A 16366-nucleotide genomic window follows, 5' to 3' on the forward strand; every position below is an offset into this window, starting at 1 on the left:
TGTAATGGGAATGCTGCTGCACTTTGATATTACTGCTCAGACATCGGGGCAGGTGCAGGCCATTTGGCCCCTCGAGCCCACTCCGCCATTCAATAAGATCAGGGCTGATCTGATTGTGGTCTTAACTCCACTTTCCTTCCTCCACTCTTTCACTCACTCGTCAATCAAAAATCTATCAAATTCAATCTGCAAACATATTCACTGACCCTGCCTCCAGCACCCTCTGGGGAAAGAGAGATTTACAGACCCACGGCCCTCAGGAGAAAAACAACATTCTCATCCACGTCTTAAATGGAAGACCCCTAATTTTTGAGCAGTGTCCCCTAATTCTAGTCTCTGCCACAAGGGGAAACATTCTCTCAGCAATCTCTCTGTCAATTCCACTCATGATCTTATTGAAACACATCAGATCATCTCTCATTCTTCTAAACTGCAATGGATACAGGCCCAACCTGTCAAACCTTTCCTCCGAGGATAACCCCCTCATTCCAGGAATCCGGGGGTCAACCTCCTCTGAACTGCTTCTAATGCAATTACCTCATTTCTGAAATAAGGAGACCCAACTGTACACAGTGCTCTAAATATGGTCTCACCAAGGCCCTTCACAACTGCAGCAAAACATCCCGACTTTTATATTCCAGTCCCTTTGCAACAAACAACAATATTCCATTGTGCTCCCCAAGCGATTTCAACTCACTCGATAAAGCCTGATGAAACTGTTCAAGGACTCGATTGAGCCACTTGCTGTACCTGCAAACTAACTTATTGTGACTCCTGTACATGGACACCCAGATCCTTCTGTACCTCATTGTTCTGCAATGTCTCACCATTTAAATAATATTGTTTAATTTAATCCTTCCTGCCAAAGTGGACAATTCATATTTTCTCATGTTATCCTCCATCCGTCGAGTTTTGTCCATTCACTTGATGCCCTTTGCAGACTTATGTCCACTTCACAAATTACTTTCCAAACTAACTTTGCGTCATCAGAAAATTTAGCCGCCATACATTCAATCCCATCACCCAACTCATTAATATAGATTGTAAATAGTTGAGGGCCCTGCACTGATCCTTGTGACACTCCACTTGTCACATCTTACCAACCCAGAATTGACCCATTTATATCTACTCTCTGCTTCCTGTAAGCTAACTAATCCTCTATCCATGCTGATATGTTAACCCCCTACACCATGAGCTCCTATTTTGTGCAGTGACCTTTGATGTGGCCTCTTGGAAAATACCTTCTGGAAATCTAGATAAACCACATCTCCAGGTTACCCTTTATTGACATTCCTTGTTACTTCCTCAAAGAGCCTGGATAAATTAGTTCATCCCTGAATATAATTTTGAAACATTGTGTGTCAAAATAAAAATCTAATCTCCTCCACCCCCTGGCTCCTTTGCTAATTACCTCAGAGGGGCTCACTCTTTGTTAAAGAGACTGCCAACCCCACTCACCCACTTTCCCCAAAGTGAATGAATTTAATCAGAAAAAGACCCCAAAAAACAAATATTTTTAATGAAACAAGTTTATTAATGAAACAGAACATGGGTTTAAAAATAAATCAGAAAATGACTTGAGGATCAAAGACAACCAGAGTAAAAGAATAACCAGAATAAAAACATGTTCACAATGTTCGAGACCTAAATGTTTCTCTTCAGCTCCGTGTATCCTGCTCCCGTGACTCCCCACATTGGACATGGGCACTGAACCTGGGGGTCACGTCCCCATTAACCCGTAACCCCACCGCCGAACCCGGATTGGTTGGGGGTCCATTTTCCAGTCAGTTCTCCAGCACCTTCCTGTCTCTTTATTAATGTCACACCCATGGCAATTTCCCAACTGGGGCACTGGCTCCGTTATTCCCAGCAAAATTCAGTCCTCAGCTCCATTGCCTGGCTGTCATTGACACGAGCAACAGAGAGACAGAAAGGTGCCCAAGGCCCAAATGGGAAGTCCAAACTTGTGGATTAGGATCTCCGTAAAGATCAGTAACTAATATTAGAAAATCAAATTCCCTGTCAACAAATTAGAGGATCACATGACAAAACTTCTTTATGACTTTTGCTGCAACAAACAAAATAGAAGCAACATTAACTAAACATCATTTTTGAAGGAAACCTACACACTAAAGTGTAAAATATAACTTTTCCCTTTTACACAATCTAAAATTCCACTCCACAATTATTCTCTATTCTCAAATATACATCAGATAATCCAAAGGGACCTGATAGTAAAAAGATCAAAGATTGTGGGAGAATCTAGAAATTGAAGTCACTTTAAAAGTAATAACTTGCACATTTAAGGCAGAGGAGAAATTTTTCTCTCTGAGGGGCGTGAGTCTTTGGAACTCTCTTCCTCAAAGGGCAGTGGAAGCAGAATCTTTGAATATTTTGAAGGCACAGCTGGAAAGATTCCTGATAAGCAAGGGGGTGAAAGGTTTTTGGGAGGTCAGTGGGAATGTCGAGTTGACGTTACAATCAGATCAGCTATGAACCTATTGAATGGTGGAGCAGCCTCGGGGGGCCGAGTGGCCTACTCCTGCTCCTAATTCGTATGTTATCACATCCTTTATAATAGATTGTAGCATTTTCCCTCCTACTGATGTCAGGTTAATGGGTCTGTGGTTCCCCATTTTCTCTCTCTCTTCTTAAATATTGGGGTTACATTTACCACCTTCCAATCTGCAGGAACCATTCCAGAATCTATAGAATTTTGAAAGATGATCACCAATGTGTTCACTATCTTTACAGCCACCTCTTTCAACACTCTGGGATGTAGAGCAGCAGCTTTTGGGGATTTATTAACTTTCACTCCCATTATTTACTCCAGTACTACTTTTTCACTCACACTAATCTCTTGCAGTTCCTCGTGCTCACTAGTCCCTTGGTTCTCTCGTGTTTTTGGGACAATTTCTGTATCTTCCTCTGTGAAACAGACTCACATTGTTTAGTTTCTCTGCCAAGATGATCAGAGGATTGGATAGGGTGGACCTTTTTCCTCGGATGGTGATGTCTAGCACAAGGGGCCATAGCCTTAAATTGAGGGGAGATAGATATAGGACAGATGTCAGAGGTAGGTTCTTTACTCAGAGAGTAGTAAGGGTGTGGAATGCCCTGCCTGCAACAGTAGTGGACTCGCTAACACTAAGGGCATTCAAATGGTCTTTGGATAGACATATGGATGATAAGGGAATAGTGTAGATGGGCTTTAGAGTGGTTTCACAGGTCGGCGCAATATCGAGGGCCGAAAGGCCTGTACTGCGCTGTAATGTTCTATGTTATATTTCCTTATTCCCCATTATAAACTCTCCTGTCTCTGTCTGGAATGGACCCACATTGGTCTTTGCTAATCTTTTCCTTTTCACATTCCTATAGGAGCTTTTCCCATCGGTTTTTATGTTTTTCACCAGTTTGCTCTCATATTCTATTTTCTCTTTATCAGTTTCTTGGTCCTTTGCTGAATTCTAAAACAAGTTCCCAATCCTCAGGCTTACTACTATTTTGGCCACTTTATGAGCCTCTTCCTTTGATCTAATGTAATCTTTAACTTTTCTTGTTAGCCACGGGTTGCATCACTTTTCCTGTTGGATTTTTGCTCCTTAAAGGAATCTATGTTTGTTGTTTGTGTGTGAAATAAGAATCGCCAAAGTCCCAGAGGACCAGAGTCTGCTTTGCCCTCTGAGAGAGGGAGAGAGCTGACTGGTGGTGATTGAATCGGAGGGTCACCACACCTCAGGCGAGTGGCAATTTTGAAAAGGTGGGGCCTTCATGGATAACCTCAGTCAGTACGGGAGTTGAACTCCTGATGTTGGAGTCGCTGCGCATCACGAACCAGCCATCCAGCCAACTGAGCTAACGCTTCTTGTTGTGAACTCGCTGGTGCCTCCGCAGGCTGGATAACGTAGTGAATCCCTTTCCACATCGAGAACAGGTGAATGGCCTCTCCCCAGTGTGAACTCGCTGGTGTGTCTGCAGGCTGGATAATTCAGTGAATTTATTTCCACACTGAGGGCAGGTGTACGGCCTCTCCCCAGTGTGAACTCGCTGGTGGCTCTGCAGGTGGGATAACTGAGTGAATTCCTTCTGACATTGAGAGCAGATGAAAGGCTTCTCCCCAGTGTGAACTCGCTGGTGTCTCTGCAGGTTGGATAATTGATTGAATCCCTTCCCACATGAGCATGTGAAAGGCTTCTCCCCAGTGTGAACTTGGTGGTGTGTCCGCAGGTTGGATAAATCATGGAATCTCTTCTCACACTGAGAGCAGCTGAATGGCCTCTCCCCAGTGTGAATGCACTGGTGTGTCTGCAGGGCAGATGGATCACTGAATCCCTTCCCACACTGAGAGCAGGTGAACGGCTTCTCCCCAGTGTGAACTCGCTGGTGTCTCTGCAGGCTGGATAACTGAGTGAATTCCTTCTCACACTGAGAGCATGTGAATGGCCTCTCCCCAGAGTGAACTTGATGGTGATCCTTCAGATAGGATAAATGATTGAATCCCTTCCCATACTGGGAGCAGCTAAATGGCCTCTCCCTTGTGTGAACCCGGTGGTGTGTCCGCAGGGTGGATGAATCACTGAATCTCTTCTCGCACTGAGAGCAGGTGAACGGCCTCTCCCCAGTGTGACTGCGTCGATGAATCTCCAGCTCTGATGGGGTTCTGTATCCCTTCCCGCAGTCCCCACATATCCATGGTTTCTCCATGTTTTGTGTCTCCTCGAGTCTCTCCTGATCAGAAAATCAGTTGAAGCCTCGTCCACACACAGAACACGTGTACGGTCTCTCCCCGCTGTGAATGGTGAGATGTTTTTTCTGGCTGTGTACCTGGTTAAAGCTCTTTCCACAGTCAGTGCTCTGGAACACTCTCACTCGGGTGTGTCCGTCTCGGTGCTTTTCCAGTCACACTGATGTTTAAAATCATTTGATGCTGACAGATTGGGCAAACATTTTTTCTTCCCCTTTTAGATTCAAAGGCCAATAATATTCAGGTCACAAGGAATCTGGTGACTCTGTCAGATTGAGACATTACGTTTGAGATTTCTGTCTGTAATTCCTCCTCTTCTCATATCCTGTAAAAGGAGTTTACAAAAGACTGTCAGTCCAGGATAGAAATTCAGAACAGAGAATTCTCGTTTCTAGAGAACATTTTGTCCTCTCACATTTCCCAATACCTAGTCTCTAATACCTATTTCGCCATACCTAGTCTCCAGGGAGTGGACTCGGAGGGCGGAGTGCCAGAGCAGTAAGTACAAAACCCTGACCTCGTGAATTCGAGGCCTAGTCTCCAAGGAGAGGATTTGAAGAGGCCGAGCATCAGAGTTGTAAATATAAAGACCTTTCCTAGTTTCCAGAGTGTGGATGGAGAGGTCCAGATTTTCGGAGCCAAGTAAAATAGCTTTCCCTGGGGATTCGCGGTCTACTCGCCAAGGACAGGACTTGGAGGGCCGGAATATTAATTCCTTACCTCGGGGATCTGTGGGCCAGTCTCCAGGGAGCAGACACGGAGGGGTGGGGTATCAGAGTTGGGCGTATAAACACCTTACCTCGGGGACTCCAGGGAACGGACTCGGAGAGCAGAGTATCGGAGATGTGAGTATAAAAACCTTACCTCAGGGACTTGCGGCCCAGTCTCCAGGGAACGGACTCGAAGGGGCAGAGTATTGCAGTGTTTTTCAAACTTTTTTGCTCGGGACCCATTTTTACCAACTGGCCATCCTTTGTGGCCCAGTTCGGCTGACCTTTGCTACGCATGCCGGCTGACCTTTGTGACCCTCGCCGGCTGACCTTCGCGACCCACCATTTTCACTGACCTTTAATGTGACAGGTGAGCCTGCTTGGTCCTCACGATCTCACTTTCTTTGTTATTCAATGTTACATTCCTGACAATGACTTCAGCTGATTTAAAATCTCACTGCAGCCGTTGAAAAAAAAGGTTTGCCCTCAAACTCGCCATGTTTCATCTTCAAATATCTTTGAAGTTTTGAGGGTTTTAAACTTTAATTTCCCAGTGCTTCCCTGCATATAACACACATGAACTTTGAATCCTGATTTGCAGAGGCACAATGAATAACGCACACCTCATGTAATCTTCGATATGCTGCTTTGTTCCTGTTTTCAGCTTCTTCTTCATGGGTTGTTCACCCAGAGGCCCAGGAGTTCACACCAGCACTGCTGGCAGCTGCAAAATGGAGGAATTGCTCTCACACCCAGGACACGGACGGCACCGGACAGGGCACGTGATCTGCTCTCTGCCGCTGCTTCTGGTGGAAGGACTCCGTCGTTTGCTGAAAAAGACAGGCCCTGGACAGCACGCTGACATCAGGAGAAGGAGATCCACCCCACTGGGCTCCGGACCAGCCCACTGCTTAATAATAATCTTTATTAGTGCCACAAGTAAGCTTACATTAACACTACAATGAAGTTACTGTGAAAATCCCCTACTCGCCACACTACAGTGCTTGCTCGGATACACTGAGGGAGAATTCAAAATGTCCTCATCACCTAACCAGCACGTCTTTCGGGACTTGTGGGAAGAAACTGGAGCATAGAATCACGACAGTACAGAAGGAGGCCATTCAGTCCATTGAGTCTGCATCGACCCTCTGAAAGAGCACCCTACCTAGACCCATGCCCCCATACTGGTTATCCAGTAACCCCACCAAACCCAGAGGAAACCCACGCAGACACGGGGAGAACCTGCAGACTCTGCACAGACAGTGACCCAAGGCGGGAATCGAATCTGGGATTCTGGTGCTGTGAAGCAACAGTGCTAACCACTGTGTTATCGTGATCTGGCACACATCTGTGGGATGACCGGCAATCTCAAAGGTCCGTTGCAGCCAGCATTTTTAAATGCCGGTCACAACAGTTGGGCGTTCCGCTCACAATCGGAAATGCCGGGACCGAATGCCGCGATCCTCCCGAAACCTGCCCACAACCTACCCGTGGGTTGCGACCCTGAGTTTGTAAACCCCTTCAGTATTGGAGCTGTAAGTACAAAACCTTACCTGAGGTATTGGAGGCCTAGTCTCCAGGGAGAGGACTCGGAGAAGCGGAGTACTGAAGCTGAATGTAAAAACCTTACCTCGGGGATTCGCAGCCTCGTCTCCAGGGAGCGGACTCGGAGGGAGGCGTATCGGAGATATGAGTATAAAAATCTTACCTCGGGGATTCGCAGCCTCATCTCCAGGGCGCAGACTCGGAGGGGCAGAGTATCGGAACTGTGAGTATAAAAACCTTACCTCGTTGATTTACAGCCCAGTCTCCAGCGGGTGCCTGGTCTCCAGGGAATGCACTTGGAGGGGCACAGTTTCGGAGCTGTGAGTATAAATTTGTACTGGTTGGAGACTTTAAACCAAGGGGACATAGTCTAAAAATTAGAGCTAAACTGTTCAGGAGCGATGTTCGGAAGAACATCTTCACACAAAGGGTGGTAGAGGTTCAGAATTCTTTCACACAAACAGCAGTTGATGTTCGATCAGTTGTTAATTTGAAATGTGATTTATAGATTTTTGTTAAACAAAGATTTGATGGGACATGGGCCAACGGCAGGTATATGGAGTAAGGCACATTCTCCCCCAGTCTGCATGGGTCTAACCCCCTCAATCCAAAGATGTGCAGGATAAGTGAATTGGCCACACTAAATTGCCCCTTATCATAAAACAAAAATTGGGTACTCTGAATTTATAGAAAAAAAGAAAAAAAAGATACACGGAGTTAGGTCACAGATCAGTCATGGTCTCCTTGAATGATGGGATAGGCTCAAGGGACTGAATGGCCTACTCTGTTCCTATGTTCCTAAAAGCTGTAAATCTCCATCCCACGCACTCTCCCTCCAATCTCACTCTGCTGTATCTAATATTCACCCTCCCAATTCTCCTGAAGGTGCTGATTCAGGCTGATTGAAGATCCATGCTCACTGCTTCCTGTCCTGGGCACAGAGATCATAACAAACAGGAGCTGGGTTCTATGTTCTACCTCAGCGCCATTTTCCCACAGTATCCCCCATCTCCCTTGACATCTTCAAAATCTAGAAACCTGATAATCTCGGTCTTGAAAGTACTTGATGACTGAGGCTCCACAGTCTTTGGGATAGAGAATTCCAAAGCCTCACCACATCCTCGGGTGAAGAAATCCCTCCTCATCTCGGCTTTCTCTCCATTTTCCTGCCGGTTCCCCATAATCCAAGACTCCCTCGTCAATCAGAAATCTATCCAACTCAGCCGTGAAGGGCAGCATGGTAGCACAGTGGTTAGCACTGCTGCCTCACAGCCCCAGGGTCCCGGTTGAATTCCGGCCTCGGGTGACTGGCTGTGTGGAGTTTGCACATTCTCCCCATGTCTGCGTGAGTTTCCTCCGGTTGCTCCAGTTTCCTCCCACAGTCCAAAAGATGTGCAGGTTAGGTGGATTGGCTATGCTAACTTGCCCCTTAGTGTCCGAAATGTTAGGTGGATTTACTGGATAACGGGGATGGGGTGGAGGCAGACTCGATGGGCCAAATGGCCTCCTTCTGCACTGTAAATTCTATGATTCTATGACTCCCAGACTCCACTGGTCCCTGTGAAAGAGAATTCCAGAGACTAACAACTGTCTGAGGGAATCGATAACTGGAAATACATTACATAGCTACAGCACAATTCGACAACTAGAAATAATAATAAATATACTTCATTACAGAACAATAAATAATATATCTAATATGTACCATATAACAACTAGACATATCTCTGTCCGATATTAATTTACTATCCCCTTAAATGTCTGCCATCTCCTGTGGAATGTGTCAAACTGAGGGAGCAAAGGATGTCAAAGTGTTAGAGAGAGAGACCTGGGCCAAGCTTTCCAGAGTCTGCACCCTCCCTGGATTCACTTCCTTTCCCTTCAGTTGCTGCAAGTGACCAATTGAAGGTGAGAATGAGAAAAGAAATGGAAAGGGGGAGAAAAGAAAGTGTTTTACTCACAGATGTTGGAGACAGGAGGAGGTTTCAGTCTGCATGAAGCTCAATCTTCGTTCACACAAAGCCAGCGCTCTGATTGGCTGGAGCAACAGAGTCCTTCCCGTCCTGTACCTCTTCCCATTGGTCACTAAATCAACAGGAAGGTCAGGGGGTGGGCTCTCCTCCGCACATGCGCAGCTTCCCCTCTCCCTTGGACATGCGCAGTCCCGGGTCTGGGGGAAGGGGGAGATCACTGAGCGGCTTCTCGCTCTAACCAAAGCCATCAGCCAGTTACCTAAAAACCTTGTCTGGAGGAGGTTCTGTTGTCGGGTTTTTCTCCCTCAACCGACAGTAAATTAATATCAGAGAAATGTCCAGTGTTGTTAAATGGTGCAGATTAGATATATTATTGATGGTTATGTAATTAGGGCAGCACGGTAGCATTGTGGATAGCACAATTGCTTCACAGCTCCAGGGTCCCAGGTTCGATTCCGGCTTGGGTCTCTGTCTGTGCGGAGTCTCCACATCCTCCCCGTGTGTGCGTGGGTTTCCTCCGGGTGCTCCGGTTTCCTCCCACAGCCCAAAGATGTGCAGGTTAGGTGGATTGGCCATGCTAAATTGCCCTTAGTGTCCAAAATTGCCCTTAGTGTTGGGTGGGGTTACTGGGTTATGGGGATAGGGTGGAGGTGTTGACCTTGGGTAGGGTGCTCTTTCCAAGAGCTGGTGCAGACTCGATGGGCTGAATGGCCTCCTTCTGCACTGTAAATTCTATGAAACCTATAATGAAGTACATTTATTATAATTTATAGCTGTGTAATATTGTGCTGTAGCTACGTTATATTTTTCCAGTCATCTCCTCCCTCAGAGGGTTGTTAGTCTCTGGAATTCTCTTCCACAGGGACCAGTGGAGTCTGGGGGCCACTGAATATATTCACCGCTGAGTTGGACAGATTTCTGATTGAGAGGGAGTCGAGGGTTATGGGGAACAGGCAGGAAAATGGAGAGAAAGCTGAGATGAGGAGGGATTTCCTCACTTGAGGATGTGGTGAAACTTTGGAATTCTCTCCCCCCAAAGACCGTGGAGCCTCAGTCATCAAATAAAAATCCAGGATGGCACCAGAGCGAGGCAATGTCTTGCAAGCTGTGCCCAGCATACCCTCTAATTCTATCTTTTACTCTCGTTCTATGCTTCCAAAACTTAATTCTAACTGTTTTAAACTCTCTAACAATGTTCTAATTCAATTACTTACATCCCAGTTATGACTGTACCATTACATTCTGTAGTCTCTCTTTCCTTCCCTATGTACGGTTTGCGTTGTCAGTATAGCATGCAAGAAACAACACTTTTCACTGTATACTAATACATGTGACAACAATAAATCAAATCAAAGTATTTTCAAGACCAAGATTGATAGGTTTCTAGATATTGAAGATATCGAGGGATATGGAGGAAAGTGTGAGAAAATGGTGCTGAGGTAGATCGACTGATGATCCCACTGAATGATTGAGCAAACTCAATGGTCAAATGGTGCACTGCAGCTCCTGTTTGTTATGATCTTTGTCCAGAACTGGAAGCAGTGAGCATGGATCAGTCTATCAACTTTAATCAGCACCGGGAGAATTGCGAGAGTGAATATTAGATACAGCAGAGTGAGACGGGGGGGGGGGGGGGGGTGTGTGTGGGATGGAGATTTACAGCTTTTGGGGAACTAGAGAGGAAAGAATGTTCCAGTGAAAGGAGAATTGTCTGTTCTGAATTTCTATCCTGTACTGACAGTGATGACTTTTGTAAATTGTTTTTACAGGATATTAGAAGAGGAGGAATTACAGACAGAAATCTCAAACGTCACATCTCGATCTAACTGAGTCTGGGGATTCATTGGGACCTGAATATCATTGACCTTTGAATCTAGAAGGAGAAATGTTTGCCCGTTCTATTTCAAAAGATTTTAAACATCAGACTGGAAAAGCACCGAGACACACACACCCGAGTGAGAGTGTTCCAGAGCACTGACTGTGGAAAGAACTTCAACCAGTTACGCAGCCTGAAAAAACATTGCATAATTCACAGCGGGGAGAGACTGTACACGTTCTCGCAGTGTCATCAAGGCTCAAACTGATTGTCCGACCTGTAGAGTCAAAAGGAGTCTCAAAACATGGAAAAACCGTGGAAATGTAGGGACTGTGGGAAGGGATTCAAAGCCCCATCTGAGCTGGAAGCTCATCGACGCATTCACACTGGGGAGAGGCCGTTCACCTGCTTTCAGTGTGGGAAGGGATTCACTCAGCTATCCCACCTGCAGTTACACCAGCGAATTCACACTGGGGAGAGACCATTCACCTGCTCTCAGTGTGGGAAGGGATTCTCTCAGTTATCCCAGCTGCTGAAACACCAGCGAGTTCACACTGGGGAGAGGCCATTCACCTGCTCTCAGTGTGGGAAGGGATTCTCTGATTCATACACCCTTCAAATACACCAGCGAATTCACATGGGGGAGAGACCATTCACCTGCTCACAGTGTGGGAAGGGATTCCGTGTTTCATCGCACTTGCAGTCACACCTGCAAGTTCACACTGGGGAGAAGCCATTCACCTGCTCTCAGTGTGGGAAGGGATTTAGTGTTTCTTCCACCCTGCGGGTACACCAGAGGCTTCATACTGGGGAGCGGCCATTCATGTGTTCTCAGTGTGGGAAGGCATTTAGTGATCCCTCCCATATGCGGAGACACCAGCGTGTTCACACTGGAGAGAGGCCATTCATCTGCTCTCAATGTGGGAAGGGATTTCATGATTCATCGCACCTACTGGGACACCAACAAGTTCACAAGTGATTACAGAGATTGCATTCTGCTGTTATTGATCCTGCTCTCAATTAACATCCAGGACTGCATTTTGTTCATTCTGACAGTTGATGGTGAGTTCCTGCTGGTCTGACCAGCCTCACGACTTTGCCTGTAGTGGCATTGAGACTTTTTGTGAATACTTGGTTTCAGATTTCACAAGGATCACAGAGTGAAAGGGTGTTTGGAAGTTGGAAGATCTTTAGTTTCCATTTCTGTTTGGTACCCCTCGAAAGCATGCCATGTTGCCATGAAGATGGCCTATGGTGTTTACATGGTTAATTTGTTTAATTTATTTGAGTGTTTTTCACAGAAGGAAACTCAAGGTTTCAGGGGCAAATTGCCTGGGGTAGATTGGGAACTTACAATAAAAGGTAAGACAGTAGGTAGGCAATTGCTAATAGTTAAGGAATTGTTACATATTTACATCAAATACAGATTCCTTTAAGGAACAATAATCCAACAGGAAAAATTGTGCAGCCGTGGTTAACAAGTAAAGGTAAAGATTCCATTAGATCAAAGGAACTAAGAAACCGATAAAGGGAAAATGGAATATGAGAGAAAACTGGAGGCAAACATAAAGAACGACTGGAAAAGTTCCTGTAGAAACGTGAAAAGGAAAAGATTAGCAAAGACCAATGTGGGTCCATTCCAGGCAGAGACAGGAGAGTTTATAATGGGGAATAGGGAAATGACAGAGAAACTAAACAATGTGTGTCTGTCTTCACCTCGGAAGAGACAAAAATAATCCCAAAAATACTAGAGAACCAAGGGACTAGAGAGCAGGAGGAACTGAAAGAGATTAGTATTAGTGAAGACACTGAGACACACACACATCCGAGTGAGAGTGTTCCAGTGCACTGACTGGAAAGAGTTTTAACCAGTTACACAGCCTGACAAGAACACTGCATTCACAGTGGGGAGAGACAGTAGGTATATTTGGTGTGATCAAGGCTCTAACAGAATATCCAGATTGGAGAGATACAAGGAGACGAAAAACATGGAGAAAGTGTGGAACTGTGTGGACTGTGGGAAGAGACCGTTCACCTGCTCTCAGTGTGACATGCTATTCACCACTTTATCCATCCTGCAGAGCCATCAGCGCATTCACACTGGGGAGAGGCTGTTCAGCTGCTCAGTGTGGGCAGGGATTCACTTGGCTATCCCACCTTCGGAGACACCAACGAGTTCTCACTGGGGAGAGGACGTTCACCTCTCAGTGTGGGAATGGATTTGTTCAGTTATCCAGTCTGAAGTCACACTGGCACATTCACACTGGGGAGCCAGTCACCTGCTCTCAGTGTGGGAAGGAATTCAGATATTCATCTAGCCTCCGGGAACATCAGCAAATTCACACTCGGAATAAGCCATTGTAGACTTGGGCCCAGGGCTGAGGTACCTGTAATATATATCTATATAAATATTAAACATATAATATTTGGAATATGTATTATTTTCTACATACCCATTAACAATATATAAACCTAAATTAAAATGTTGTGTAGCAGCCTGTTAAATTAAAATCCAGTAACCAAATTTTAAAAAAGAATTTAGAGTACCTAATTCATTTTTTCCAAGGGGCACTTTAGCTTAGCCAATCCACCTCCCCTGCACATCTTTTGGTTGTGGGGCAAAACCCACACAAACACGGGGAGAATGTGCAAACTCCACACAGACAGTGACCCAGAGCTAGGATCGAACCTGGGACCTCGGTGCCGTGAGGCAGCAGGGCTAACCCACTGTGCCATTGTGCTGCCCATCCAGTGACCAAATTGACCAATTATCATGTTACAACAGGCCAACTCTGACGTGAGGTAATGGTCACTTTTGGGATAAAAGTAGAGGTTCTGAAGGTCTTCCTTGCTGGCCAAGTACTGAAGACTCCCGAGGCCGAGTTCCAAGGAAATTACTGTTAAAGAAGGAGCCAGACTCCCGAGGCTGAATTCCACAAGAATTACTGTCAAAGAAGGAGCCAGAGAGGGTTACGCTTCTACAGACTGATCACCCGCATGAAGTTGTAAAAGTCAATGTCTTAAAGTTGTTCAGAAAACCCTTTTTATTTAATAAACTTATTTTTAAATTTACTATCCAGAAAGTTCTGCCTTTGTCTTCATTGGTTAAAATCTTATCTGAACCAAAGTGAATTTATTCAATGGTAAGTTGGGGGTGGCTGATATCAATTAAGTTCCAGATAACAAGTACGATATTACTTCTTGATTTTATTGTTATTTTATCACTGCACACAGAAACAAATGATAAAATAGTTAGAATTGAGGGCAGCACAGTGGGTTAGCCCTGCTGCCTCACGGGGCCGAGGTCCCAGGTTCAATCCCGGCTCTGGGTCACTGTCCGTGTGGAGTTTGCACATTCTCCCCGTGTTTGTGTGGGTTTCGCCCCACAACCCAAAAAGATGTGCAGACTAGGTGGTATGGCCACGCTAAATTGCCCCTTAATTGGAAAAAATGAATTGGGTACTCTAAATTTTTTTTTTAATAGTTTGAATTGTCCACAGCAATCATCGACATTGTTGACAGAGATATAAAGTAAACAATATAACAGACACTTATAGTTTTGAGAATCAAGTTACACGTAGAGACAAGTGTTGACACAGCAGATAAACAAGAATTTGATGAAAATCGCTTATTGTCACAAGTAGGCTTCAAATGAAGTTACTGTGAAAAGCCAGTAGTCGCCACATTCCGGCACCTGTTCGGGGAGGTTTGTACGGGAATTGAACCGTGCTGCTGGCTTGTCTTGCTTTCAAAGCCAGCGATTTAGCCCTGTGCTAAACCAGCCCCTACCAGATGATAATTGGTCCGTATAAATGTTGGTTCCTTACATAGAGCACCAGTGAAAAATGACCACAGAAATATGGAGGAAAACACGGTTTAAAAAAAAAGGCAAAGATAATCTATATAATGAGTGGGGTTGGGTTGTGGGCGGGAGTGCTCTCTGTCGTTCATGTGAACAATATTCCTGTTCCTGGGAGCCACCTTTGAAAGAATTTTTTGCCCTATAAGTGGGATGCATGTGGGACTTTTTCCATCTCAAATCACTCTGACTTTGGATAACCACGTTTCATAGTTTGGGCAGATGGGTTTCAGCTAATTGAAGGTGACACCTTAGTCACAGCTATCAGCAAAATTTGTTTAAAAATTGTATTGCTTCTTTCCATCCCTTCTGGAATTGTCCCTCACAGAGCAGCTGGAGGGGGGTCTGTGGGATGTCCATGTGCAACACCTCAGCCAATGTTTCGAATATCATATCCCAATACTCCCTCCACTTTGACCACGACCAGAATATATGTAAATAATGACCAATTGATTTGACACAGTCTTTCCAGTAACTACTTGCAGAGGAGGAACCAATTCTTACAGTAATACGTGGTGTTCTGAAGTAGCTCGGAATGAGCTTCCTTTTATATTCCCTCAGTATATTTGGGTAGATGACGAGATCGGTCTCAGGAAAAGTTTTATTCCATTCTTCCATTGGTATCTCCTGTTGCAGTTCAAACTCCCATTTCCTTTTAATGTGTAAGGAATTTCCGGACACCATGGAGAGCAACGTCTGATATGTACAGGATATTACGTTTCCCCCAGTGACACCTCGCTGAATGTTGACAAAGTACAACTCTATTGGAAATGGGACTTATTACTTTGTTTAAGACTTCGGATGCAAACAAGCAGCTGTTAAATCTTACGAGCGGCCAACGCTCATTACGCCTCACGATATCTCGCTAGGCGTTCCAATCTGGATCCCGTCCTCAATGGGCGGGATCCAGATTAACATATTCAATTGAGTAGTTAGTCTCACTTGAATATGCCTGTGCCGGAGTTACCCAATGCGTGGGATCGAAAGCCGCAGGGTGGTACCCTGGTGCTCCCGATGCCATCCAGGCACCGTGGCACTGCCAGCCTAGCTTTGCCACCTGGGCACTCTGGATGGGGTGCAGGGGGCTGGAGGACCCCTTAATTGGTAAGTTGGGGCATTGGGGGGAGGGGGATGTCCAGAGGCCATGGTGGGGGGGGGGGGGGTTCAGAGATCAGGGTGCCATTTAAAAATGGCGAGTTTAGCTCGATAGTGCAGGAAATGATTCTAAATGAGGGCTCGGTGAGGCATTCCTTGCCGAGGCCCAAAAAAGCAGTTCTGTTCAATAGCAGAGTCGTTCTTGGTGCTGCAAGCCCTGGAAACCATCTTTTTTTTTTGAAAATATTTTATTGAGGCATTTATAATTTTAACATTTTAAACAGCAGAGAGACACTGGAAACACCTGCTAAACGTGTCCAAAATGGGAGTCTGTTTCTTCTCCATGAAATTGTGCCCTTCATGTTTGCAAAGAAAATGTCTGATCTGTAGGTATGCTAAAAGTGTCAGTATTTGGCAGGGCAAATTCCCCCCTGATCTGCTCAAATGATTTTGATCTGCTGAAATATCTGGTGAAGGAAGGTGAGACCATATTGAGGCCATTTCTTAAAAAGTTCTTATCGTGCATGGAGAGTATTAAATATTTTATAGACCCAATAGTGGTCAGAGCCGAGATTGAACCAGGTAAATGGAATGATTTCTGAATTTCTTTCCAAATATTGTTAG

At 45.3% G+C, this 16366-nt stretch overlaps 2 protein-coding genes across 2 annotated transcripts in view; one reads left to right on the plus strand and one right to left on the minus strand.

Moving 5' to 3' along the window:
• Positions 1–1513: 1513 nt before the first annotated feature.
• Positions 1514–4828, minus strand: LOC140419925 (uncharacterized). Its single transcript, XM_072503984.1, has one exon. The coding sequence runs from the start codon at positions 4702–4704 to the stop codon at positions 3856–3858; it is 849 nt and encodes a 282-aa protein (XP_072360085.1). The 5' UTR covers positions 4705–4828; the 3' UTR covers positions 1514–3855.
• A 4352-nt stretch (positions 4829–9180) lies between these two features.
• LOC140417948 (uncharacterized) overlaps positions 9181–16366 on the plus strand; it is a 142860-nt gene continuing 135674 nt past the window's right edge. The window contains exons 1-3 of the mRNA XM_072501381.1: positions 9181–9287; positions 10742–11763; positions 11930–12053. Coding sequence (XP_072357482.1) covers positions 11093–11763; positions 11930–12053 — 795 coding nt within the window. The 5' untranslated portion in view covers positions 9181–9287; positions 10742–11092. The remainder of the gene's footprint in view (positions 9288–10741; positions 11764–11929; positions 12054–16366) is intronic.

Source organism: Scyliorhinus torazame, chromosome 5 (genome assembly GCF_047496885.1).
Source record: "Scyliorhinus torazame isolate Kashiwa2021f chromosome 5, sScyTor2.1, whole genome shotgun sequence".
NCBI lineage: Eukaryota > Metazoa > Chordata > Chondrichthyes > Carcharhiniformes > Scyliorhinidae > Scyliorhinus > Scyliorhinus torazame.